Raw genomic sequence first — 25398 nt, 5'->3', positions numbered from 1 at the left:
TTTGTCTGAGTCACGAGGGAGAAACTAAAATTTCTTGACGTCATTAGCACTCTTCGCTATGGTCACGATATTTGTCTTAAAGCTCTATGATCTTCCCGCCAAGCATCAATCTGGCGCCAAATCTATCAGTTAATTACAGTGCCCTCCTAACCCCTAGCACAACTGATCACGTCCAGCCAAAGGGATTTGGCGCCGCGTGCTCTTCACATGCCACGCGAAGTGAAGAGCTACAACGAAATAAAACGGCAAAAATAATTTCTTATAGTTTTGGTTTCTGTTGTTACCAATCTAGGCAGGTGATAGCCAGTATGGACTAGTTTTGCAGACTCGTTTTAAAGCGGAAATTTGACGATTTAAAGTTTAGCTTGAGGCGGAAATTCTTGCCTCATCATTACTTTATCTAATCTTAGAGAGTCAACAGACTAATTGTTTCTTTCATCACGTCTCCCACTGGCGTTAAAGAAAGAAGTCTCTGACCTGCATCACACCCAGGTGTTTAAGCTTCTAAGTAAGAAATACAAATCTCTTTTGAAGTAAATACCACAAAAAAATGGCGATACTTGGTAGCTTAGAATTTAGCAGTCTTTAAGCTGCAAAATAACCGCGCTGAAAATTAATTGAAGTTCACAGTGTAAGAGAGTGAAAAAGAGCACATGGGGGCAAATGGATGAATGGAGGTCAAGCGCATCTTCTGAAATAACACATGTCTGTATCCATCTTAATTTAGTGGTCTGATATCTGTTTCTTATGTAAACAAGTAAACCTTGCATAACCCATCGCGATTTTGACAATTGAAAGTAGTCAAAGAGCCAATCAAACGAAATTTCAGTATCTCATTAAATATAATATGATCAAAATAGCAATTCATTAATTCGGAGAAATCAGTCTTCAGACGAAAGTTACAGAAAAACTAAAAATGTCTCTGGATAAACTATTCGATTATTTGGTGCCAGAAACTTTCGGCAAAATTCAATATGTTGCAGTGGTTTTCTGGATCCTGATTGGTGTCATCTTCCTTGCTATATTCGCCGACATGGAAAACAGCGAACCCAGGTTTGATTTCCGCTGTGGCGCAGCGAAAAGTAAAAACATCGACCTCGTGCACGGAGAATGTTACGGGAAATATCAGGAGCAGTACAACAAATTCGCTTTGCCTGTCTATGGCTTCGTAATCATGAATTTCGTCCTTATTATATTTGTATGTGTTATCTACTCCCGATGGGTAAGACCTACAGTAAATCGACTGTCGCGAAGCATTCGCAACGGTGATCCTGAGAGACAGTCGCAAGATCAAGAGAACGCATTACCAACGGGAAAGAAGCTTTTTATCGCTTACTGCTGTCAACTATCCACAAGACTTGTTTTAGGAGTTGTTTTCATCATCCTACAAACTCAGTTGTTTTATCCTTTGAAGTTTTCCTCAAAGTTTCACTGTTATTTAACCACCGATGGAACCACTCAGCCGGGGAATTCATCTGACAACGCCCAACACTCTTCTTCACACGACTGTTATAATCGACGAGCGGTAAAGAAAACCTCCTGGATGGACGCTGTCCTTGTGGTGAATTTAATTTTTGTCGTTGGCATTCTGATTGAAATTGGCTACATTTTTTTTAGGGCATGCAAAGAAAGGGATTTCATGCAAAACTCAAAGTTTCAAGCATCTCACCTAAATCCTCCCGAAGAATCTGAGCAGCAAGAAGAAAGAACAGAACTTGAACCACTCGTAAAATCACCGCTTCAGGAATTTATCCGGAATACAAAGAAAATGATCATGGACGACACTTATCAACCACCACAACTCCGGTCGCTTTTTCCAGGTCCTACTGGCAAAGGACACCCACCTAAACATTTGACTCTGGATCAGATATACACAAACCTTGTTGTTGTACCTAACATGGCTGAATATGACTTCACTGAAGACAGACGGAAGAACTTGAAAATCTACGCCAGGTCGGGTGAGAAAAACGAAACACTGAGAGGGCCAGAGGACATTCTTAATCACGAAAACAAAAACATTTTGATCGTCGGTCGTCCCGGAATCGGAAAGACTCTTTGTTGTACAAAAATTCTCAGAGACTGGGCATCTAACAAAGTATTCCAAAAAACACCCGATGACAAAATCCACTTTGATGCTGCTTTTTTCGTCAAGTTCAGATTATTCAACGCTGCAACCGAACTTAGTCTTAGAGAGCTACTTACCCGCTCCACATACTCATCCAGGGATGAGCTGGATGAGCAAGTCTGGAATTACATCCTAGAAAACCCGCAGAAAGTTCTCCTTATTTTTGATGGAATTGATGAATTTAAATTTAAATCAGAAATCAGCAAAAAAGATAATGAACCTCAATTCAGAAACAAAGTAGACGAGAAGATGCCCCTCTCCGCGCTTTATGCCAAACTAACGACTGGAAAACTTCTTAATGGGGCAGCCGTTATAACTACTACAAGACCTACAGCTCTTCCATGTATCGAAAGTATTCCTTCTGACAAAATCTTAGAGATACTTGGCTTCTCATCCGAACAAGTCGAAGAATACGTAACCAAATTTGCTGAAGAAGACAAGGAAGCAGGCGACACAGTAAAGCGTCACATCACCAGCAACATCAATATCTTATCTCTATGTTACATTCCTGCGAGTTGCTTCATCATTTGCTCAAGTCTCTTTAAAATGGTGAAGTTCTATACTCCTAGAGGTCTTAACTTACCAACAAGTTTAACAGGCATATACAAGAGAGCCGTGAAAATTTTCTACTTGAGACACAACGAAGAATTTCGCGATGAACATTTCACTCGGAAAGACTTTGAATCAGATGAATTGCCCCGCGAAGAAGAAAAAAAATTGGAGAAACTAGAAAAATTGGCATTTGAAGGAATTAAAGAAGGAAGGCTGATCTTTGGAGCAAACGAAGTACGCGGAATGGAAGACAGCGCTCTATTTCACCGCTTACCCGACCGTGAAGTTGACTCGTTTAGTAGCGAAGGACAGTTCTGTTTTATTCATCTCACAATGCAGGAGTTTTTCGCTGCAAAGCACCTGGTTAACAACACGAGTGAAACAGAATTAAGAAACTTTGTTCAAATGAACATTAAGGAAGGCAAATGGCAGCTGGTTTTTCAGTTTGTAGCAGGATTAATGGAGAATAAAAAAACCCTACCAAGCGAAATTATCACAGACCTTCTTCCTGTGAAAACTGAAGAAAAAGGATACAAATTCTACAACGTACAGTGTCCAGAGAATAAAGAGAAAACGAAAGTGACCTGCTGGCCGACTTCTGACGAACAATATTTAGCAGTGACATTAATGAAATGTTTAAACGAAAATAGTAGAATGAAGTCAGAAGCACAGAGAAAACTTCAACAAATTAACTTTAATAGTGTAAATTTTATTGCTTGTGATCTCACAGCTGTTGATTGCTCTTCGTTAGTAAATGTAATTAATGTTCAACAAATTTCACATTTAAATTTGGGGGGCAATAACATTGGTCCATTAGGTTGTTTGGATATTTGTAAATTGTTAAAATGTAGGGAATCTCAACTGAGCTGGTTAAACCTCATGGGAAATCAATTGACAGATATGAAGGAGCAAAGTATTTAGCTGAAGCCATCAACAACAACAACTGTCAGCTACGCACGTTAATCCTCGTAGCAAATAATATCTCAGACATTGGAGCACAGCACTTGGCTGAAGCCATCAACAACAACAACTGTCAGCTACGCACGTTAATCCTCCCACACAATGAAATCTCAGACATTGGAGCACAGCACTTGGCTGAAGCCATCAACAACAACAACTGTCAGCTACGCGAGTTAAACCTCTTCGCAAATAACATCACAAAAGCAGGTGAGCAAAAGGCACGTAATTTACTAAGCAATAGTCAGTCTAACTGTAAGCTTTTTTTTTAGGCCTCAGCAATTCCAATTAGAAACTAAAAAGAAATTATTAGAACCACTTACTATTCAAAATAACTGTGAGGTAACCAGCTCAGTGATAATTACAGTCCAACAACTCAAATCGTGAATGAAAGCAAACTTACTCTGTGAAGCGCTCAGAGCAGCGAGATTATTTGAACCGGATCGAAATGAAGAAAAATGAACCAATGAACATGTTTATTGAGAACAAACGATGTCAATCTTTTTTTTTTTTTAATAAACAAACCAATAACATTGAAGTAAAAATCACAAAGCTTCCCGCAGAGAAAACAGTCAAACCTCGGACCTCTCAGGAAACTTTTTCATTTCATGATTGGTTAGTTTCGATCCTAAATTCTCTTCATGCTTCTGTATGTTTTGATCGCTTGAGAGTTTTGTGTGAGATTTTAAGCGGATTAGTTTTTTTTTTTGATTAAAGCGAACCGGTTCAAATAGTTTCGCTTTTCTGGCAAAATATCAAAAAAAGATTGCTTTCAGACAGACCCTAAGCAAGGCCTTTTTGTAGGTTTTTGGTGTAACATTTACATAACATTTAAACAATTTGACTCAGGGAGGTTTCTGCATTTGTTGTAAATATTAATGTAATTTATGTACATATTTATTTTTTTCATAATAAATTTTGTAAACCAAATTCAACTTTGTGTTGAGATACATTTGGCCTCAATTGTTAGACGCATATCCTTATAAAGAAGTTATGAGAATTTGGTGTTAGATCAAGATAACAAATTCTACCAGATAGGTTTGAGTATTCTCATTTCCTGTTTTCTGGATAATGCCTGGATGTCATAAGGAGAAGTTGTAGGGTGTAAAATTTCTGGGGGGAGGGGGGGGAAGGGGTTGATTGGCTGGCCTTATGAAATTTAGTATTACCCATTGCCTTATCAACAAATGCACCATTGTTTGTATGATCATTGCTTCTTTAATTTTACATCATAACCAATAAAAATATTTCAGAGTAAAATGAAGTACAACAACTGTGAAGGTTAAACACCACACATATGGCAACTCCCTATAAAAGTGGCCCCACTATTGATGAAGAATCCTACACAGAGTTAAAAAGAGAAGTTTTAGTTGAGGAGTAAACACATAACTCCATAGACAGTTGTTTTACAGTACTTGGTAAGTTAAAAATTCTTCTATAATCTGAGGGGAACAAATTCTCCCAGTTTAAATTGGCACTCCCAGTGAGACAAGTCCCTACAACAGTTCCCTTTGATGCTTTAAAACCAGAAGAGTGACCAGCATCTAATTTCTCCTTAGAGTAATACTGGTGAATCATCCATCAAGATCATGAGAATAAGAAAATGATCACCATCCAAAGAAGCTTCAATTGTTAAACAAATTCTCTATTGTAAGGAGAATTTCTGTCTTGGTCTTTAAAGGTTAAACTGTAAGAGTGACTAGCATCTAATTTCTCCTTGCAAAAATACTGCTCAATCATCTGTTAAGATGAAGAGAATAAAGAAAATGATCACCAACCAAAGAAGCTTCGATTGTTAAACAAATTCTCCTTGTTAGCACCTTAAGAAATGTATAGAGAACAGTATAGGCCTATTTACACGGTACGACTTTGTCGCATGCGACAAGCTTACGACAGGCCTACGACATGACTTAGGACAATTTACACGCGCACGACATTTTCACCTACGACATGCCAAAATCGCGTGCAATTCCACTCGTTTCGGCCGCGGTCATTGTTTCAATAATTTGCAAGAGAAGGAAAAGAACCTCTTCCTCGCTCCACAGTGATATCATATTCTCTGTTTCCTCATCTGAGAATGTATTTTTCGCTTTGGAAGCAGTCTTCGACTTTCCGGAGGCGACTTCCTCTGCCATTTTGACGCAAGAAAATTTCACCTTCCTCCCCTACTCAGTAGAAATTTGTCACAAAATACGTCATTTTCCATCAATTTCGGCTACTATTGTCGCAGCGTTTTAAAACATGTTTTAAAATCCTACGACATTTTTCGTGACGTGCACGACAGTCGTAAGCGAGTGGTAGGTTTGATTTACACGATACAATTCGTGTCGTAGGCCTGTCGTAAGCTTGTCGCATGCGACAAAGTCGTACCGTGTAAATAGGCCTTATGGAGAATATGCATACTGATGTTAGGGTGTAAAGGGTGTTTAATTCTACCCAGAGCAATGTTCCTCCTCCCTGACCCTGTGATAAGACCAGAGAGAGTAAGAAGAAAACTAGATGTCATCGATGATGTTGAAGCAAAACTGTCACCAAGGTGAAGGCCACTAAAGTCAGGAGTTTCTTGAAGTTCTATTGTACGTTCTCCTTTTTGTTCAATTGTTTCGTCTTCATCATCTGATCTTTGAAGGGAAATTCTGAGACGTTTCCTCATAGGAGATGATCCCATGTTAGGCTTCTTCACAACAGTATCTTCAGGTAAAGGTGTCTCTCTTCTGCAGTTTAACTCATTTCTGATCTCAGCAAGAGGAGGTTCGTCATCTGACACTGAACAAACATTGACTTCACAGTCTTCTGTTGGTGATTCCCATGCATCATCATCATCATCGTCATGGCTTAAATAGTTCATGGAATGATCCCCTATTTGTCTTTGCCACGTACTCAATTGAGGCTCACTATGTCCACATACATGACAATGCCATTCTCTGGGGGATTTCTTCCAGCGTTGACACTTCAGATGGGTGCCAGTTTGGCCACAGGTGTCACACAAACGCAGGCGCCATTTTCTGAAATTAGAGCAGCAATACTGTAGATGTATTGAGCCCTCCAAGCAAAAAACATTTCCATGGCAACCACAAGTTTAAAACAATTTTGGCAACTAAATTTACAGTGAAAGTTGCCCAATTGGTGACCAGTGTTTTGTGGAAAAGAAGCAGGCTCTAACATTGCATGTTACTGATCTTAAGTTGAAGTAAACTGATGAACCTTTAACATCAAACAACCACATTGCTTACTTCAAAGGTTTGTAGTGTGCTCAGCCATTTTTCAACCATACAATATTACACAAAGTGTTCCCATAGTTCCATCATTTTTTTTTTCCACTGTTGACTAAATTTCATCTCTGAAGGTTGTTTTCTGTTTTTTTTTTAGGTGCCAAATGGTACGTATGAAATACCTTGAACTTGGAATACTGATATAATGTAAAATACAAAAGGTTCCCCAAAAATCCACTGCTTTAGCTTTACATGGATCAATGTTGGTATCTGAGCAACTGGCCACCTACCCCTCCCCTACCCCAATAACAGCCAACTGATAACTATTTAGGGTTATAGATAGGTTATGGGAGGTAGGTGTCCAGTTGCTTAGGTACTGTCATTGATTGCTAATAGACTAATCCAATGGCTCTTGACTGCACTATTTTCAATGAAAGTTTTAAATCAAAGTAGAATTTTCCATGTATAATACAACACTAAAAACAAGAGAATTTTAGTGTTTTATACCCAGATGTTTCCTTATACTCTCTGCCATTGGGACAGACACAGTTCTTTGCATCACAGCGACTGTACTGAAAAAGAAGGTCAACAAAGGCATCTTCTGTTTCCCAACTAGCATCCCTATAAAGAATTTTACAAAAATATCCTTTGTCAGTTTTCTAACACTAATAGCAGATTTTTAGGGACTAATGCTCACAATCTATGAATTTGGTAGACTGTAACCAAAGATTCCTGTAGCACACAATCACCATTTTTTCCCTGACATCATCAAAAAGGAGGAATTACTCGTATTCTATGCATTTGGAATCTTTTACATAAAATAATCCATTCTGTCCTTTAATATATTATGTGAACATTCACTTCTCTGACATGAAATTAATCTGAGATCATTTCAACCCTTCCACTACCAAGGTCTCAGTAGTAATTCTCTTTAGTGTATGTCATACAATTCTGTTGATGTTGTCTTGAAGAATTTGGTATTAGATCAACTAATGATCCTTAAATTAATATTTTTCTTTATTCTCATCTCTTGTCTGCTTGATATTGTATTGATGTTATAAACCAACATTCTGTCTCAGTCACCCATGAGAGATAACCCTTTAACTCCCACGAGTGACCAGGACAGAATTTCTCCTCACACCATCCATACAATATCAAGCAGACAAGTGATGAGAATAAAGAGAAATGTCAATTAGGAGATTATTAGTTGATCCAAACACAAATTCTCAGCACTAAAATCATATGAATTGTTTGACAGTCTTTTTGGAGAATTACTAATGAGATCTTGGGTGTGAAAGGGTTGATAAACAGGTTAACCAAAACTTACTGATCGGGTATGAAAATTCCCATTCGCTTCATTTCTTCTTGAAATTCTTCCAAATTATTGCAAACTGGGCAACGGAAGTAATACAACCCACTTGACTTTGCATGTTTCTACAGGAAAAATATTGAAAACCTATAAGTATGATCATAAATTGAACAAAACATTTCCCAGAAAAGGTGTCTTAGCATATTATTACTCCATTTGAATTTAAAAGTTTTAAGTTGCAGATGTATCCCAGGGTGGTAAAATGGTTAAATACTCATATAATTGTGTTTTTTCCTTGGTGACAATCTGAACGTCCATCGCATCCAGCTTGTGTAACAAGCTTCAGTTATTCATATACAGATAGATTTTTTTCTAATGAGTAATTCTGCCAGGATCATTTGAAAATCAGAGTGATTCTTTGGTCACCTTGTCAATCAATGATGTGCAAAAAAAAACAACAACAAATTGACGAAAATGTGGAGTTTGGCAATAAGTTGTGAAAATTATAAATTGGAAAAAAAATTGGAAAAAAAATGATTTTTCTGTACCTGAAGACATTTGTTGTGAAACCATGTCCTTCTACAGCAAGGTGTGACAAGGGGAATATCATAAACAGGTGACTTATTCTTCTGTTCTATTTCACACAAACAGATTGGACAGGTTTGGTTTCTTTTTAATGCCACATCCTGGGTTGGGCGATGATGCCGACAAAAAGAACTGTGGTGTAACACAAAGGGACAAAATATGGTAAATATTATTATTGATGCTACATTTAGTAATCAACATTCACAACAATAATCAAAATTATCTTTTTGGTATCTCATGGCAGTAAGGGCCAGTCACACTTGTTTTATTTGTTATTTACTGAATGGAACAAGATTCCATTAATAATCAGGACCAGTGAAACTATTTGCCTTTTTAAAAATGCTATCTTAAGAATTTTAGTGTAATTTAAGTCAGGAAACTGAGACTTTGCAGTTTTTTGGTAGCTCTGTTTTATTAACCTTTTAACTCCCAGAAGTGATCAACATGAAACTTCTCCCAATAATATCCTTACATTATCCAGCAAATAGGTAATGTGAATATTCAAACTTATCAGGTTATCTTGATCTAACACCATGTTCTCATTACTAATTTACAAGGAAGTGTGTAGCAGCTTGAGGGGAGAATTAATAATTTGATCTTGGGAGTTAAAAGGGTTAACCTTGGTGTAGTTATTCTTATAAGTCTTAAGTTGTTTTTCACTTTTTTTTTTTCGAGTCCTAGATTTTTCAGACAGGACTAGCCTAAAAATCTCCTATGGATGAGGCGACCTTTCAAGACAGTCATTATTAATATCATTAACATATCCATTAAATGCCACTGACAGTGTTCATCAAATTTTGGCCTTTCTGATGCAGAGTTTCTTTCAAAAAGTTAAGCTATTTTACTGAAATCACAAGCAACAATTACATGTTTAACCCTTCAAGTCCCAAGATCTGATTGTTAATTCTCTCTGCTCTCCTCTATTTCCATGTGAATAAGTTACAAGAATTTTGTGTTAGATCAAGAGAACAACTTCAACCTGATACATTTGAGTATTCTTATTACCTGTTTGGTGGATAGTAAAAGGATATTGTAAAGAGAAGTTACTTGTTAATCACTTCTAGGAGTTTAAGGGTTAAAAACCCCTTACTAACCCAATTAAAATTCTGTATTGTAAGTCATGGAATGGGTATTTTCCACTTGGATTTATGGCCCAAGTGCAAAGCAAGAGAACATTATTACAACTGAAAATCAACTCACTTGAAGGTATCAAAAAACTGAAACAGAGCTCCGTTCTCTTTTCCACATTTATAGTGGAAAGTTTCACGACAACCTCCCTCACAACAGCCAATAGAGGCACCCAGCTTCCTGCAGAAACTGCATCTCTGCAAAGAAATGAGCCAAACTAAGCAATACCATAAAGACAATTAGTATAGTTATTGGAAAATATAAGATAATTCATCTAAAGCAGCTCAGCAGGCTCTTCCGGTCAGTGGTCAATCTCACAGGTACAGGCTCAAATCAAATACTTCAGCTGCACCAGTGACAGATGGAAATAAGTTCAGTGAGCAGCTGAAAAACATTGCACACCCCTTTCACTTAAACATTCAAAAATTCATAAATTCACTCCTTACAATTGTTATCATTTGAGTTTGAAAAAATTGGTTTTGAATCAACCAATAATCCCCTAATTGATGTTTTTCGTTATTCTCATCACTTCTCTTCTTGATATTTTATTGATATTGTAAGGAGAAATTCTATCTTGATCACTCTAGGAAGTTAAAGGGTCAAACAACTGCATTATGAGAGAAACTAAAATAAATTAATCATTAGATGTGTGTTATTCTGTATCTTCTATTGAACATCAAGGCTACTGACAAGAAAGTTTAGTGGCCTAAGATGGAGACTTGAGTGTCTGTATCTGACAACTAAGTGACCAGGACTGTTTTTGGAATTTTGGATTTCTAAAGGCTGGTTTTTGCAGGCGACAGAATTGGAATCCAAGTCATAGTTAGAACTTTTAGAGGGTTTTCACTGATTCATAAGCATCAGAGTCTTAAGACAAATCAGAAGAAAATGAAACTGCCCTACCTCTTTTGATTTTAATTCTGTTCATTTTATAACTCTGCTTACAATTGCGATTTTCAATTTTTACTACATCATATCATTTTCTTCCAATTTCACTTGTCTCTGACTCCTATGATTCAGGGAAAACTACATCATGGGAGTTACAAACAGAAGTGAAAATGACATTCAATTGAAATTCCAGTTTTCCATCCTGCTGAAAATAGTCTTCTACTCCCCACTCCAACAATCCAGTTTTCACTACATTTTGGGCAACAAAGTTGTACCGTAAGCAACATCTATATTTTTTTTCTGTTTCTATTGGTTTGATTTTCTCTAGATTGTATGCTTGTGTGGTTCTGATAACCAATGCAACCCCAACTCTGTCATAAGTGAGATCCAGGCTTAAAGGCACATTAAAAATTTCATCTAAGCCACTAACCAGTCTCTTTGCCCTTGATATTTCCTTCTTTATGTCCTTGATTAAAAATCCATCAAATTCTTCATCATCTTTTCCTCTCTGAGCCAGTCCTGAGGAAAGAAACTGCACAGGAAACAATTCATTGAGCAATAGACAGGGCTTTCTATCAGTTTACCAGTGTGATAGCACATGCCTAGAAAAGTTTGTTCATTACTGGCTGGAGGTGAGTGATTTACAAACTATTCTCATGTTCCCAACGTCTTAAGTGTTACTGAGGCACAACTGCCTTTTAAACCATTACACACTGACATTAAGCAGTATGTATATTCTCCAAACTGTTCTCTATACATTTCCTCAGGTGCTGACAGGGAGAACTTGCATAACAATCAAGAGCTTCCTTAGTTGGTGATCATTTCTTTTATTCTCATGACCTTGATGAGTGATTCAGGGATGATAACGTAAGGAGAACTTAGATTCTAGTCACTCTTAGAGGTTAAGGAGATTAAAAGGGACAGAGGGCTGAACTACATGCAAAAAAATTTTAAATTTGTAAAGGAATCATTCCTTACCATACAATACTGGTGAACTGAAAAACCAGTATTTATATCCTTTAAGAATTTTCCAAAAATTTCTTCATCAGGTCCTTGGAAACACAACCTACACATGTCACTGTTGACTGGCAATAATAAATAACGTTTAAAAAATGATAAGAATAAAGAAAACCAACTTTCCCTTATCAAGTTAACAATTAAATTTATCATTAGGCCGTAGATGAAAGAAACCCTGCAGTTATCTAAAATTATTGCTCAGAAATACTTTAGATGCTCTTGCTCTAAGAAAATCATAGCATCTCAACTGCTGACCACAAAGAGAGATTGTTCACCCTTCACACCATTACATCAGTAAGTATATTCTCCATACAACTCTCTATACATTTCCTAAGGTGCTGACGAGGAGAATTTGTTTAACAATCAAAGCTTCTTAGGTTGGTGATCATTTCCTTTATTCTCATGATCTTTATGATTGATTCAGCAGTATTACTGTAAGGAGAAATTAGATGCTGGTCACTCTTACAGTTTAACCTTTAAAGACCAAGACAGAATTTCTCCTTACAATATCAATACAATATAAAACAGACAAGTGATGAGAATAAGGAAAAATATAAATTTGCGAATTAGTAGTTGATCCAAAACCAAATTCTCCAAACTGACATCATAAGAATTGTACTGCAGACAGTAAGGAGAATTATTAATGAGATCTTGAGAGTGAAAAGTTCAAAGGATTAAAAAATTTTTCCTCATGACTTTGTAACAATATCAAATGGTCAAGTAATGATAACTGACGACAACAGAAAGATTTCTGTATAGCCCCCTTAACCCTTCAATCAAATTTTGATTGACTTGTGTAATGTTTGTGGATAATATTTGTCCCAACAGAATTAGATAATTTGCAATAAGTTGAGCACCTTTGAACTCAAAGTACTATTCCTAGTTTTATCTGAGAGGTTCTGCTTAAGTGATTGTTCAACACATGCAAGTAGAAAACAATAAAAACAGGAAGCTGGGACTCAATCAAGGATGACCATGACCACTTAATAGAGGTGAAAATTACAGTAATAAAGAAGAGAAAAACTGAGAAGTGACTGCTTTATTACAGGGTAACTGTTTAATATGGTGCAGCTTAATACAGGTTCAATTGTATAATGATCAGCCATTTCATGATGAAATAGATGTGCTTAACTATGTTTTCTTTTGTAGCACTACATTGCTTTTGGTGAAGTTTACACCAAAGGCAGTGGAGACAGTATTGATTACAGCATTACAATTGTCTCTTTGTTTTTAAACCCTTGAAAATTAAGTTTCTCTATTTTAATTGTATTAAATTCCACTTTTTGATTTTGCTTTCATGCTTGACACTTGGTTGGTGAACATTATTCTAAAGATAGAACAGACACATTCAAGTTTGGAAATGTTTTTCTTTTTGGAATATTGAAATGTTATTTTATTCTTCCAGCCCCCATCCTGCCATTTCCTTTTACAATGAACCTCCCTAACCACTAAAAATTTACAGTACCATTAATAAATAAATGGCATGAATTGAAGAATTCCTTGTAAATTACTGGGTAAATAAAAAAAACAACAGCAAAAATTGCTGTAGTATGCAAAATGTGTTGAGTTGATTCAAAGCTCTCAAGTCTCATGCATTGAGTGAGAGACTCATGCAAACAAATTCAATCTTACACTCTCATGCTAAAGCCAGTATTTCTCACTCCTTTAAGGTTTCATATTAATTTGGTTGAATTTGCGATAGCAAACTGCTATCGCAAATTCTTGTAGGTACTTTCATTAAGTACCTACAAAATTAATTATCCTTCCAAATATAATTTACTCCTTCAGTTGTTTCTAATATGCACTCATGTCACACACTTTTTAACCACAGAATTTTCTCTCAGATTAAAGGAATGCACATCTCAGCTATTTCATTTTTTTCACAATTTTCTGTGGGAACATTCCCCCATACCCTCTTCCCCATCCCACCCTTGATAGATGATGCCCATGAGATCTCACTCTTTGCCAGCAAATGGACTTGAAAGCTCTGGTTGACTAATTGTAATCAATTTCTACACCTTATGTCTCTTTAACCCTTTAATTCCCATGAGTGACCATTAGACAGAATTTCTCCTTACAGTATGAACACAATATCAACCAGGTAAGTGAAGACAATTAAGAAAAATATCAATTTGGGGATAATTAGTTGATTCAATACTAAATTATCTGAGTTAACATGATAAGAATTGTATGGTTGACAGAAAGGAGAATTACAAATTTGATCTGAGAGTCAGTTTAAGGGTTAAATAAAATCTCATCAAAAAGAAAAGCGCCTTACTGTCATTCAAAAGAAAAAAGACAAACTGCAGTGCAACACAATGCCAGTCATGAGATTTCACTTTCTGGAAAAGTATACAAGAAGGTTTCAGCCAATCAGTGACTTTTGCATTAAGTCTTGGAATAAAAAGGGAGATTTTTGTCCAATATTGCTCCAATTGAAATGTGCAAATGACTTAACAAAGGCTAAATTTAGGTCAGTATAGAAAATTAAGAAATCCACTACCTTCAAGTTCAATTCTATAGATTGAATCTCCAATTTTGCTGATCCAGATCTTTCACAAGCAAAACAGTAAGCATTTGAACAAGATCTTAGGTCATACAAGAACTTTGCTCTCTTTTCCACAGCATTTGACTACATGATTTTTTCAGCCATAAGATTTTGGTTACATTTTTCTTGCATAGGACCGAACCATTTGTTCTGTATACGAGAAGTCTTGAATTTTGTTCGTTAAATTTTGTACATGTCAAAGACACTACTAAACAATAACTGATTTTGGACAGTGTGGGATAACTGTACACAAAGTCAATCACGATCAAAAAAGGAAAGGCTGATATGTGGCTTAGGTAATGGTTTTTACTACCTCAACCAGCCTTTTATCCATAGTTAGGTAGCACATAACACCAGCAGCGACAACACTCATCGATGGACGAGTTGAAAGTTAGCATAAATGTTAAATGAAACTTGTATTGATTACATGGGTATATGTTTCTTCTTAATGGTTCCTTTCAACAAATTTGAGTATGTATATATCTTGATCTCCATCCAATCAGGGTAATAGCTCACCTTGTACTTCGTTTCATAAATTTTGAAATACCTCCCACAGTAGAGTCACTCCATGGAAGTCCACTGTTTACAAATAAAGTGAATATCTCCTAGTGAATATCAAGAAGTATCCCGAGCCTCCAATTATCTTCTTCGTTAAATTCTGGAAATTTTAGAACCTTACCCAACAATTTCTTTCTTTTTTTTACGTCGGTAATACGAAAGACATTTTCATTATCTCTATGTCTAGCGCCCGACTCGGTGGCCATGTTTACACCATCGCACTTATGACCCGTTAATGGAGGTATTCGGTAACACAACTGCTCGTAACCACTAAAATTACCACCAGCTGCTGGTACACTTTATGACACATACACAACGTATTGTAATGGCCCATTCATCATGGCGGGAAGAAACGCCGTATTGTTCTGATTTTAGTATATTTTGTAAAAAGCAGCAAGTATATTTCTCGGCGCTGGCATTCTTTCTTCCATTGCTCTTTTATTTTCTTGCAATGAGCATATCAGACTTTCTCAGAGAATCGTGATCGCGTGGTATTTATACCATCAGAAGACCCTGTGCAATTTCGAGTGGTAGATCTGAAGAAAATGGTTGTTAGGGCAGTCAAAAAAGATCGTAAAGAAATTTAAGAAAGTAAACTGGATAAACAGTTTGTTGTTCACAAATGCAAACAGTTTTGGGGGTGATGTACTTAAAAGGCTATGCAATTTGTCTTTTCTAATCTTACAACCCACAATTTTGTTTCTTTAAAGTGCTAAATTGAATAGCAATGCAGTTGTTAAATGTAAAAATTTAAGCACCCACTGTCAATTTTCCTGTAGATTTGCAGAATATACATGGTGTATTTTCAGGTTGGGAGATCTGAGCCTGGATGGGAGAAAGAAGCATGCAGATCAGTTTGGTGGCCTGAAGAAGTTGAATTCACAGCTGTGAATAATATCAGCAAGCGACCACATCTGGAGGATTTCATTTCAATCATGCATTCATACAGAAATTGGAATCAACAACAGCACCTTTAAGAGGTTGACATCACAGTAGATGATTCTGCTCACATTCCTGTGATTCCCATTCCTGTATCATCAACACCAGCTTCTGCTTTTATTTCTGATCCTCCCTCATCTGCCCCTGAAGTTTTTGCAAGCCTCATTTGCCCTCCTGCTCCTTCATCAACACCTGCTGTCACCACTTCTATTTCTGATCCTCCCTTTGCAACTCTTGAAGGTCACGTTCAACCTCATCTTGTATGGCAATCTGTACTGCAAACCTGCAGTGAACTGAATCAGATCCAAACATCAAACATGCTGAGTATTCTAGGAAAACTGGATAAAGATGTAAGCTTCCTGTTATTAATTAAACTTCATTTTGTTCATTACTTTTTTTTGCATGTATGTGTGGCAAAAAAATAAACAAACATACTATTTTATTTATTTCACAATTTAATCTAGTCTAGGATGCAAGTATTTTATTTTGAATTTACCATTCCTAAACATTCTCTGTGTCATTTCATGAGGTGTCAGCTAGAGTTTTAACACCAGTTGTTTAGCTAGAAACCTGGGAAGGGGGCTATGTCCAAGCAGTTTGGTCCTACTAACTCCAAAAGGTGGATATTGTTTGTTTAAGGGTCCACTAATGCCAGGCCAATTCCAGCTCTTTAGTGTGATGTTCAAAAAGTTTTTTTTCAACTTAATGATTAGGGTTGGGGCATTTAATGAGGAATCCATTCATGAGAGTTAATTAACAGCCTTTGACTATAAATATGAATGTTATTTTGTTTACCAATTTGTGATTTACCTATTAATGCAAGGTGTTTTTTCCTTTCATAGACTGAAATCATTACAATCATAAAGCACCAAATTGCAAGGGACATTTAATGGTGCATGGTCACATTGCCTTGGGAGGTGGACTCAAGTTTATCTCCTCACATTCTGGAACATCTCTCAAAGATCTCTCCTTGTCAGTTTATCAGCAGCAAGAATCAGTGCAGACTTTCTGAGGAGTAAAAAGTTCAGTAAAAGTTATTAACTTGGGACAATTATCATCATCATTATTATTGTTACTATTATCATTAGTTTCATTTATAAATTTTATTGTATTGGTTGTTATTAACTTCATATTCTATTGCTTTCACAGATTTTCCAGCTATGTTGACCAGTCCATTTATGAGCTTGGTCTGGAGTCATTCTACTCAAGTGGGGATGGAAACTGCTTTTATAATTCACTATCCATACTCATGTCTGGACATGAAAGTGACAGTGAAATTTTTAGACTGGGTGCAGCAATGTATGGTCTTGCTCACCATGACCACATTGTTGATGCAGTAAGAACAATCAGTTCTTTTTTGTTATGTTTGCTAAGCTTATTAGTGTACAATTTAAACATCCTTGTTTTATGTTTTAAGTGAACTTTAACAGAGGTCAACCTCTGGATCTCCTTTTCAAAGCTGAGACTGAGGCATAATAAATTAATCTTAAAACTAATCTTTGAAAATTCATTTCTTAGTTCTTTCTTTAGGTGCTTGTTTATGTGGTTGCTTGTTATACAGAAATATGTTAATCCAGCTGTTAGAGAAATTTGCTACTTTGATATTCTCAGATTACTTAGCAAGCAGTATAAGGTTGGGATTTTTTTCTTTATCCTGTAAATACTAACTGCCATTCATGTCAATTCATTTCTTTTCATCAACTTCATTTGTTTCATTGACTGCTTGCAAAACCCAAAATCCTTTGATCACTTTTGATAATTACACAATAATTTTTTGTGCTCACGTTTTTCAATCATATTTGACAACTGTCCAATAAACTAATATCTGTGGTAGCCATCTCAGTGTCGTGTTAACCGTTCCTGTAGTTACTTATTACCTTCTCTGTAGAAGTAACTAAACTGCATTTTGAAGATTATATTCCATTTGCAATATAACTTTAAAACGAGCTACTTTGTACTTCTGTCATATTTCTTTTTACAGAATGCGACGCATTTTACGTATAGAGGCGATGCTTTGCAGTGGGCAGCCAGTGTGAGCCTTTCACCAAACGAGGTTCAGGAAACTAAAGACAAATCCATTCAAGAAATTGTCGCAAAAAGTGTCTAAAGGCAAGTCTTAAATGCTTTAAAGAATTTGACTGATATAGGTAACTAACTTGTGACTTGTTCGTTTTAAGGACTGGCTCACATTCTTTTGAATCAATTCCACATCTTTATCATCTCATTACAACCAGGTATCAGCTCGTTTCTCCACGCAAGTTGGCATTACAATACTGACATCCGCAGTTTTTTTTTAAGAACTCTTGCAGGTAACCTTTGCTGCCGGCTTTTTAAAGAAAGCAATACAACAGCACTGCGAACTGTCTGGGGCTGTATGGTACAACACAAAACAAAGTCCTCCTTGTTGCTTCCAGACAGACAGGGAAGAGGGGCCTTTTCACATCATCTGGCTGCCACTTACAGGACAAGGAAACACCTTCAACCATATACGCCCCCTTCTGCCATGGAAGTGTGGTGCATTAGATGCTTTCTTGTGCGTGTTTTGGCGAGGATTTAACACCCAACATTCAAGTCGCAATGAGATGGTGCAGTGTCTTACTTGCTTTGAGTGGTACCACTGCGTTTGTTTGGACATTTCTTTCGAAGAGGCCAAGGATTCCACCATAGTGGATTGTGGCTGCACGTTGCCCCACCCATATCGGAGCCACGACATGTGAGTGTACAGTGGAATCCCTATTTTTCGAACCTCTTGATAACTCGAACCCTTGAAATTCTGTTTCCCTTCCCTCAGTCGAACACTGTAACTTTACCCCGATTCCTAAAACTACCTTATTATTTGAACAAAGTTTTGTTTATCTTGAATTTTCCATAAAATCTTGATTCCACTGTACTTTCTCTGCTGCTTTTTTGTTTTGGCTCGTTTATAATGTTTTTAAACGTAGCGTACTGTTCATTTTATCTCCTATACTTTGTAGATCGGTGTACTCAAACCAAGGTAGCTGTTTCTACTGTTTCTAACGTTTCTAACGAAGGCGTATTTGAAGGTTTGTACGTTAAAGATACACTTATTATAAAGATTTTATCAAATCTAGATTAAGGGTTAAAGTTTGCATTGCTTCCTTTCATTTTCAGACATTAACAACAGAACTCCTAATTAACAAAAGTATACCTTCATTATGGCTACCACTGAACACCGAACATCTTCTGTACCCTCGGAGGACACGCGGTAATTCCCTTTGTAGATTTAAAAATATCTTAACAAAAAGCATTGCGATACTTAGAATCGATTGTAGGACATGGACAATTACTGATTGTGTGCAGGGACAAGTTGCTTTGCGACGTAATTTCGTTTTTTCAATGTTCTTTAAAACAATTGTTTAAATGCCATTATTCCGCATAACGCAAAAAAAAAGCAAAACAATATGCTCGCACGGCCTTAGTTTAGTTTAGTTTCGCGATTTTCGGCTATCATGGTACACAACGTGGAGGGTGTTTAAAACTAACAAAAAAGTAAAGCGACCTTTGCGTTTTTTAGTTTTCTAGTTACTATTGACATTATGATCCTTTCGTTTTCAAACAAACAGGTTGATACTATGGCCGAGCGCATGACAGCAGTTGCAATGCCTATCATTGCTTCACTTACGAAAGATCTACAGACCCGGCTCTTTATGGATGTGATGCTCCCAGAAGTATTGTATTTGAAATTGTTTCTAGAACGGCACGGCTTATTGTTAAGTATCTGAAGACTTGTCATATTTTAATCTCTCAATTATTTACCGCGACTTTTCCAGCTTAAAAAAGGAGTTTTTGATGACAAGCCTCATCTGTGACGGTCACCTCCAAACTTGCCCAGTGTCTTACATGTAACTTTTTGGGTTAATAGGTTTCCAGTATGCTATATTTCCAGATGGTGTACACCGGAAACCGTTTTTTTATTTCGGAAGTTATTTTAAGCCACAATTGCCTTAAAAGTTAACGCTTTTTCTTATCTTTCAGAGCATAATCAAGTTCATCATGGAAAAAGAGGATCTCAGTTATTTTAGAGCTTCAATTTTCTTTCAAAGTAGTCGTGTTTCGACAGCAACTTCATTGATAGTTTTAGGCTCACTTTGCCAAACATAATTGTCGGTTTTATTACATCATCATGACACACCACATATCAAACTGGCGAAAGTTTTGATCTAGGTGCTTCAGGAAATTGAATCCGGTCCGCTCTTAACTTCGCGTATTTTATCGTGTACTTTCTTATGTTTGATACAAATAGTGCGGTGGTTTGGTTATTTAAAACCCTCAATAACAGGAATAAATTTAAAGAAAACAATACAGTAGTTGGTGGTTATACGTCTTAAGTTATTCAAAATGAAATAATTATTAGGTGCTACACCAGGTCACTTCTCTAAACCAACGAGAAAAATTCTTCATCTTCAAACTTCCGATACGATGTACCCTTTCTATACAGCCTTGTTTCCTTAATGCGGTAAATCTCTCCATCATAAGCATTTGTACCAAAACTGGAGGGGTATTTAAACGAAGCCGCAACACAGAAAAGGCTCAACTCATTTGATAAATATTTATAAATTACTCGAAATAACCCTAAATGATTACGTTACGAGAACAAAAAAGTTGAAACTTTATCTGACTTAAGAAAATCATTTACGTTGCAATGGAACAGCCTTGTAGTCAGTCAAGTGTTACTAATATCTTGATAAGAAAGGGAAACAAAAGGCAAGAAACTATTTTCTATCATTTAGTCTTGTTAATATATAAATTTAGGCAAGCTTAAAAGCGGAGCCCCACAGTTATGAATTGTTTACTTAGTTTAGAATATTTTTTTCCATTCTGGTAAATAAGCGGCTAAAATATTAAAAGTACAGTTTCTAGTGGATCATCAGTGTTGAATTAAAATCGCCTACGGCCAAACTAAATACTTTTGTGACACTCCAAAATCTGCTCACGGCACCTCAAATGATCTTGAGACGCAGTGAGATAAATTCCCGATAAAATAAAATGAACTCAAGATGTCCAAATTAGCTCACGGCAACAACAAAAAACAAAACACGGAAAAATCAAAGCAAAACAGAGAGTGGAAACCAGTCTTGAAACTGTAAGAAATCAAATCATTTCTACGCTAGAGAGAAAATGCCGAAATGTGAAAATAAACAAAAACAAGAGAACAATTACTTCATGAGATGAAGCCTCAAATTTCCAATTAACGGTCGTCAAATGAAACAAACTTAAAAGAAACTTCAAAACGATTAATTCTCATTCAAGATAAAGACGAGAAAGGTATTGAAAAGGGCGGGAATGTTCGAAATAAAACAAGACAGGCCGTTTTGCATTGGCCGGCCTGTTCAAATTAATTTAAAGACGCACTGTATTACCACGCTAAAAACCAAAGTTGTTAATAAATAGGAACTGAAAGAAACTTAAATAAAGGTCAATTATCATTCAAGATAAAGCCTGAAATGTATCGACAAACTAGAGACAATTCGTTATGCAGCGGCCGCCGACCTGTTCAAATTAGTCGAATTAATTATTCATCCGATAAAACTTATCGCAAATTACATTGCTACACCTTAGGACTAGAGCTGCTTACGCCGTAGCGAATTTCGATACCAAATGAAAAATATACAATGAGTCATGAAGTTCTTTTCGTTTATGTATGACAAGAATCCTTTGAAAGACTTCAAGCTTGAATAGGCTTGTTCTGCTGCCTGACTGTTTAAGGTGTCCCACTGAGGGTAACGGGAGAGGTTGTAAGCCTCAGAGCAACCTGAAAAAGAAAAAAACATGTTCGATTGCTTTGCATTGGTACTGACAAAGTTAAGATTAACATATTACGTCGAATGTGCTTCAATAAATGTGTATAATGTGCCATTAGGTTAGTAAGAGGGGATACACCCGACAGCATAGCTAAATGAACACCGAAGATTAAAGATGGCCAAACCGAAAAAGCCAGTTTTGGGGTGATTTACGTACCTGTATGATCCCGCCAATGCAATCGATCCACAAGGAACTGAGAGTTCTTGAAAAAGACAGGATCCCGATTTAAACAATACGAATGCAAATTGCAAGAGTTGTCGTAGATAACCAGACGGGCACCTGTCAAAAAAAAAAGGCAGAAAAATTGTAATGAACCTACTTTTACTATGACTCGTTTAATATAAAATCCCTTTGATAGAGGAAATCAAGAGAAGAAAAACCCCTAAAAAACCAGGTCCTGGTTGTTCAACGGGTGGATAACACTATCCACAGAATGAATCACTATTCGCCTTTAAGTGTTGTGATAACATACAACGCTATCCACTGGATGGTGATTTTTCCAGTGGAAGGCGTTATTCGTCCTTTAAACCGACCCCAGGTAATAAAAAGAAATTTTTTTCACGCACAACGGCATCTAATCAAATGCCACAACATACACATGCACATTAAATCGAGCTTACCTCGTGAGAAACGCATTCGAAACACTGTAAATGGGATGTTAGGAGATTCGTTGCAAAGCATTACATTCAATCCATAAGTTATACCTAAACTGGAAATCAAAAGAGAGGATATAAAACCGTTTCACACATAATAACAGCAACACTGCGTACATTGAGTGCCTGAAAGTATGTTGTAAAAGAACATGTAATGAAGGCTGAAGAGAGGGTGTAACTGGGGTACATCAGTAGTCAATAGAAATCAACAACCTTTATTTATACAAGTCGTTATGCCATTTAGCCAATAAATTGTGAAAAAAACATCGATTAAGTCAGAAAACAGCAAAAAAAAAAACGAAACAAAACAAAACAGGTAAGTCAGTTAATTTGTGCGATTCTCTGACTTGACAGCTTGCAGATGTTATCCTTTTGAAAACTAAGCGTTACAAACAGTTTTGGTCTTTCAAGAAAATGACACTTGTTGAGAAAAACCTAAACCTGATAACTAAAACCACAGGCAGAGCGTAAACCCGGAGCTTTTGAGGATAATCTGGAATATAGAAAGGGTAACAATAGCTAGTTGGGGGTCAGAGTGAACTCAAATTTACATTTTTATATCAGAAGTAATGTTGTTCGTCGTAGAAATTAACACAAATATTAATGCAAACTCGTAACATTATTGTACCGTGTTTACAGTGCACTAAGAAAACTCCAGAAAGTAAGGATGGGTGTCGAGTACTCCTCTTTGTGCAGATGTTTGGAGTTGTGTCATCCAGGCAATAGTCACCACGACTTCTTACCACAGGAAGGCAAGGATAGTATTCTACATCATTTGTGTGTGGTGTACATCCAGTTGCACAGCATCTTGTATCAATCCATTTGAACGGAGACTTTGCATTTTCCAACAGGTCAATAATAAATGCAGTCAAGGCCTCAGGAAGGTGATCTCCCTCCACAATGCTAACTATGTCCAACACGAGTGGAAAATCAGACATAGTTTGAAGCTACACTGGTTTGCAGATTTAATGAATGTAACCGAAGAAGTTACAATTCATAGACCCAACGTTTCGACACTCCTGTCTAGTGCCTTCATCAGGGGTGATCTAAACGCTGCAACAAGAGGTCCTTTTATATGATCACTAATTAGCGGCCTTTTTTCTGACGAGGTGTAAATAGGCGTCAGGAAGCAGACCGCCATCGTCACGATTTAAAGGAGCGTGGGCGGAGCAGAAGCATGTCTTCTGGACACTGCTTGATCGGTTCATTGCCAATGAGTCTGCGGTAAAATGTTTCCAAGGAGTCCCATTGGGACTTCGTAGAAAGCACGACAATGTATACAAAGGTCACACCCTTCCTCCAGTGCATAGGAATTACTTTATCGTGCCAACCGAACAAGGAAACGAGGACAGTTTGCAACACTCAGCTGATTTGGCTGTGGAGGAAGCTCACGAATCTGGAAATTTAGCTACTGTTCATGAAACGGGCATCGATCCAAATGAATTGGATGACCAGATGAAAACACATGCTTGTTTGTTTCTTGAACAGTAAGTAATAGTTTGCCGGGTGGGGGGAGGGAGGAGCGTGTTGGTTGAATGATTTACGAGTGAGATTGTTTGTTGTTTTTTTTTTTTAACAGGAGAGAGGAATACAGACAACCTAAAAGTGCTCTTAAATCTGTTATGAGCTTTACTACGCAAATCTGCCAGGACAGTGTGTTGTTAGCTGGCCAAAGAGTCAAGAGGAAATTGGAAAACAGAGTTGATATTAGTGACTGTTTGGACTTAAGTGATTTCCCCCCATTTAAACACTGCCACAGCGATTGGCCAAGAAATCAATTTATCAACCAACATTTCAACGTTGTGGTATGTACTTTTGAGGATTAATTAACAGCAATTAATAGTTAGCACTCTCTGCTTGCCTCCCAAACATTCAGCAAACTGTTTGTTTTTGAAACCTTTGTTGCTTGAAAAAAAGTAATGGTCATTCTGTTTATTTTTTATTCATGTATTTTCCACATCCAAGGGTACTCTCACTGATATATAGGCCATTAAATACAAAGTATGATTGAGAACTATTAAAAATGGAGAACAAGAAACTGAAGGGAGACAGTTTTGGAAAAAAATATGAAAGAATGAGCATTGAAATGTGATGAGTTTCTCAGTCCTAAAAATATAAATGACCTTGAATGATTTTCATTATCTACTTTGTTGTAGCAACCAGTACAGAGGACTCTTGGAACAACACTTTCAAGGACCGGAAGACATGGCAGAAAAAAGAATCATCAGTTGTTCCAGAAGCACACCTATTGTTTTATTCCTCTCATTAAGAACTTGGAAGCTTTATTGTCCGATAAGGAGTTGAGAAAAGCACTGTTACAGTCTAACTGTAAGCGAGCTTATAGCAAACTGGAATTTCTTCAGGATGGTGTAGCCTTATCCAATCACCCTCTCTTTGCTACTGATTGAAACACATTAGAACTTATCCTGTATAGTGATGAAATAGAACTGTGTAATGCTGTAAGCACTAGATTAAAGAAACACAAGCTTTTATTGTTTTACCACTTGGTAAGTAATTTGCCCAAGAAATATTGCAGTGTTATTGATACCATCAATCTTTTTGCAGTGGTGAAGTCTGAGGATATTGCTACCTATGGGTTTGACATCATTCTTGAACCCTCCCTGAATGACTTGAAGCAACTCAGTGTGCCAGATGGGTATCCAATTGATTTGAAGGATGGTGAGACAATACGTATAAGAGCATCTTTGGTGGCGTATGTAGCAGATAATCCAGCTGCTCACCAAGCCATTGGTTTGAAGGAATCAGTGGGTGGTGCACTCAGAAAGTGCAGGTTTTGTAATGCTGATAATAATGCCATGTAAAATGGATTCAGAGAGGAAGATTTGAGGCACGAACACTCAAGAAGCATTTAGAGCAATGTAGTGTGATCAGTGGAGCCACTCAGACCCTTAAGGACCACTACAGAACCAGTTACGGTATTAACAGGAAAAGTATGTTATGCATGTTTCTTAGAGGGAGTTCAACCCTTAACATTACAAGCTCTTATAGAACATTATATTGACACTAAAGTAACCAATCTTGCAACAATAAACAGTGCCATTCAAAGTTTCCCATATAGTTACATGGAAGTAACTGACAAGCCC

The 25398-nt window shown here is 36.9% G+C and overlaps 4 protein-coding genes and 2 pseudogenes across 15 annotated transcripts in view; 4 read left to right on the top strand and 2 right to left on the bottom strand.

The window, feature by feature from the left end:
* LOC149051299 (NACHT, LRR and PYD domains-containing protein 3-like) overlaps positions 1 to 5450 on the top strand; it is a 63712-nt gene extending 58262 nt beyond the window's left edge. Inside the window, exon 2 of the mRNA XM_089198434.1 lies at positions 4439 to 5450. The gene's annotated coding sequence lies outside the window, so the exon portion shown is untranslated. The remainder of the gene's footprint in view (positions 1 to 4438) is intronic.
* Positions 1 to 20139, top strand: part of LOC149051298 (uncharacterized) — a 33087-nt gene extending 12948 nt beyond the window's left edge. For 4 of the 6 annotated variants that reach the window (XR_016184543.1, XR_016184542.1, XM_089198819.1 and 1 more), the window contains 2 exons: positions 19403 to 19548; positions 19815 to 20139. Coding sequence is in view for 2 of the 6 variants with exons in the window: in XM_089198819.1 (XP_089054945.1) it covers positions 19403 to 19548; positions 19815 to 19821 (153 nt within the window). In the remaining 4 variants the exon portion in view is untranslated. Of the gene's footprint in view, positions 1 to 18950; positions 19045 to 19402; positions 19549 to 19814 lie in introns of all 6 variants that reach the window. The other 2 variants (XR_016184544.1, XR_016184545.1) reach the window with 1 other exon arrangement.
* On the top strand, positions 324 to 4146 carry LOC149051300 (uncharacterized; annotated as a pseudogene). Its single transcript, XR_016184435.1, has one exon. The product of XR_016184435.1 is annotated as an uncharacterized LOC149051300 (transcript).
* The window catches only part of LOC149051291 (E3 ubiquitin-protein ligase PHF7-like), a 68444-nt gene continuing 47878 nt past the window's right edge, over positions 4833 to 25398 (bottom strand). Inside the window, exons 1-9 of one of the 5 annotated variants that reach the window (XM_089198654.1) lie at positions 16011 to 16117; positions 15642 to 15704; positions 11735 to 11841; positions 11187 to 11288; positions 9941 to 10065; positions 8704 to 8872; positions 8174 to 8280; positions 7354 to 7467; positions 4833 to 6639 (exon numbers count right to left, since the gene is read on the bottom strand). In XM_089198654.1, the coding sequence (XP_089054780.1) occupies positions 5943 to 6639; positions 7354 to 7467; positions 8174 to 8280; positions 8704 to 8872; positions 9941 to 10065; positions 11187 to 11288; positions 11735 to 11841; positions 15642 to 15675 (1455 nt within the window). In that variant the 5' untranslated portion in view covers positions 15676 to 15704; positions 16011 to 16117 and the 3' untranslated portion in view covers positions 4833 to 5942. Of the gene's footprint in view, positions 6640 to 7353; positions 7468 to 8173; positions 8281 to 8703; positions 8873 to 9940; positions 10066 to 11186; positions 11289 to 11734; positions 11842 to 14837; positions 14901 to 15000; positions 15146 to 15641; positions 15783 to 16010; positions 16118 to 25398 lie in introns of those variants that run through there. The other 4 variants (XM_089198665.1, XM_089198672.1, XM_089198657.1 and 1 more) reach the window with 4 other exon arrangements.
* The window catches only part of LOC149051269 (uncharacterized), a 216351-nt pseudogene continuing 206467 nt past the window's right edge, over positions 15515 to 25398 (top strand). The window contains exons 1-2 of the transcript XR_016184525.1: positions 15515 to 16168; positions 16661 to 17154. The product of XR_016184525.1 is annotated as an uncharacterized LOC149051269 (transcript). The remainder of the gene's footprint in view (positions 16169 to 16660; positions 17155 to 25398) is intronic.
* Positions 20436 to 23247, bottom strand: LOC149051297 (uncharacterized). The gene is made up of 4 exons (XM_089198760.1): positions 22923 to 23247; positions 22262 to 22345; positions 21798 to 21920; positions 20436 to 21591 (listed from the first exon to the last, which is right to left on the bottom strand). The coding sequence occupies exons 1-4, from the start codon at positions 23230 to 23232 to the stop codon at positions 21401 to 21403; spliced, it is 708 nt and encodes a 235-aa protein (XP_089054886.1). The 5' UTR covers positions 23233 to 23247; the 3' UTR covers positions 20436 to 21400.

Source organism: Pocillopora damicornis, chromosome 1 (genome assembly GCF_964200805.1).
Source record: "Pocillopora damicornis chromosome 1, jaPocDami1.2, whole genome shotgun sequence".
NCBI classification, from domain to species: domain Eukaryota; kingdom Metazoa; phylum Cnidaria; class Anthozoa; order Scleractinia; family Pocilloporidae; genus Pocillopora; species Pocillopora damicornis.
This window is presented reverse-complemented; position numbering and strand designations above follow the sequence as displayed.

Coding starts and splice junctions, on each gene's coding strand:
- LOC149051297 (XM_089198760.1), bottom strand. CDS start 23,232: ATGTCTGATTTTCCACTCGTGTTGGACATAGTTAGCATTGTGGAGGGA. Junction 21,921..22,261: donor TCGAATGCGTTTCTCACGAG/GTAAGCTCGATT, acceptor TTTTTTTGACAG/GTGCCCGTCTGGTTATCTAC. Junction 21,592..21,797: donor GCATTGGCGGGATCATACAG/GTACGTAAATCA, acceptor TTTCTTTTTCAG/GTTGCTCTGAGGCTTACAAC.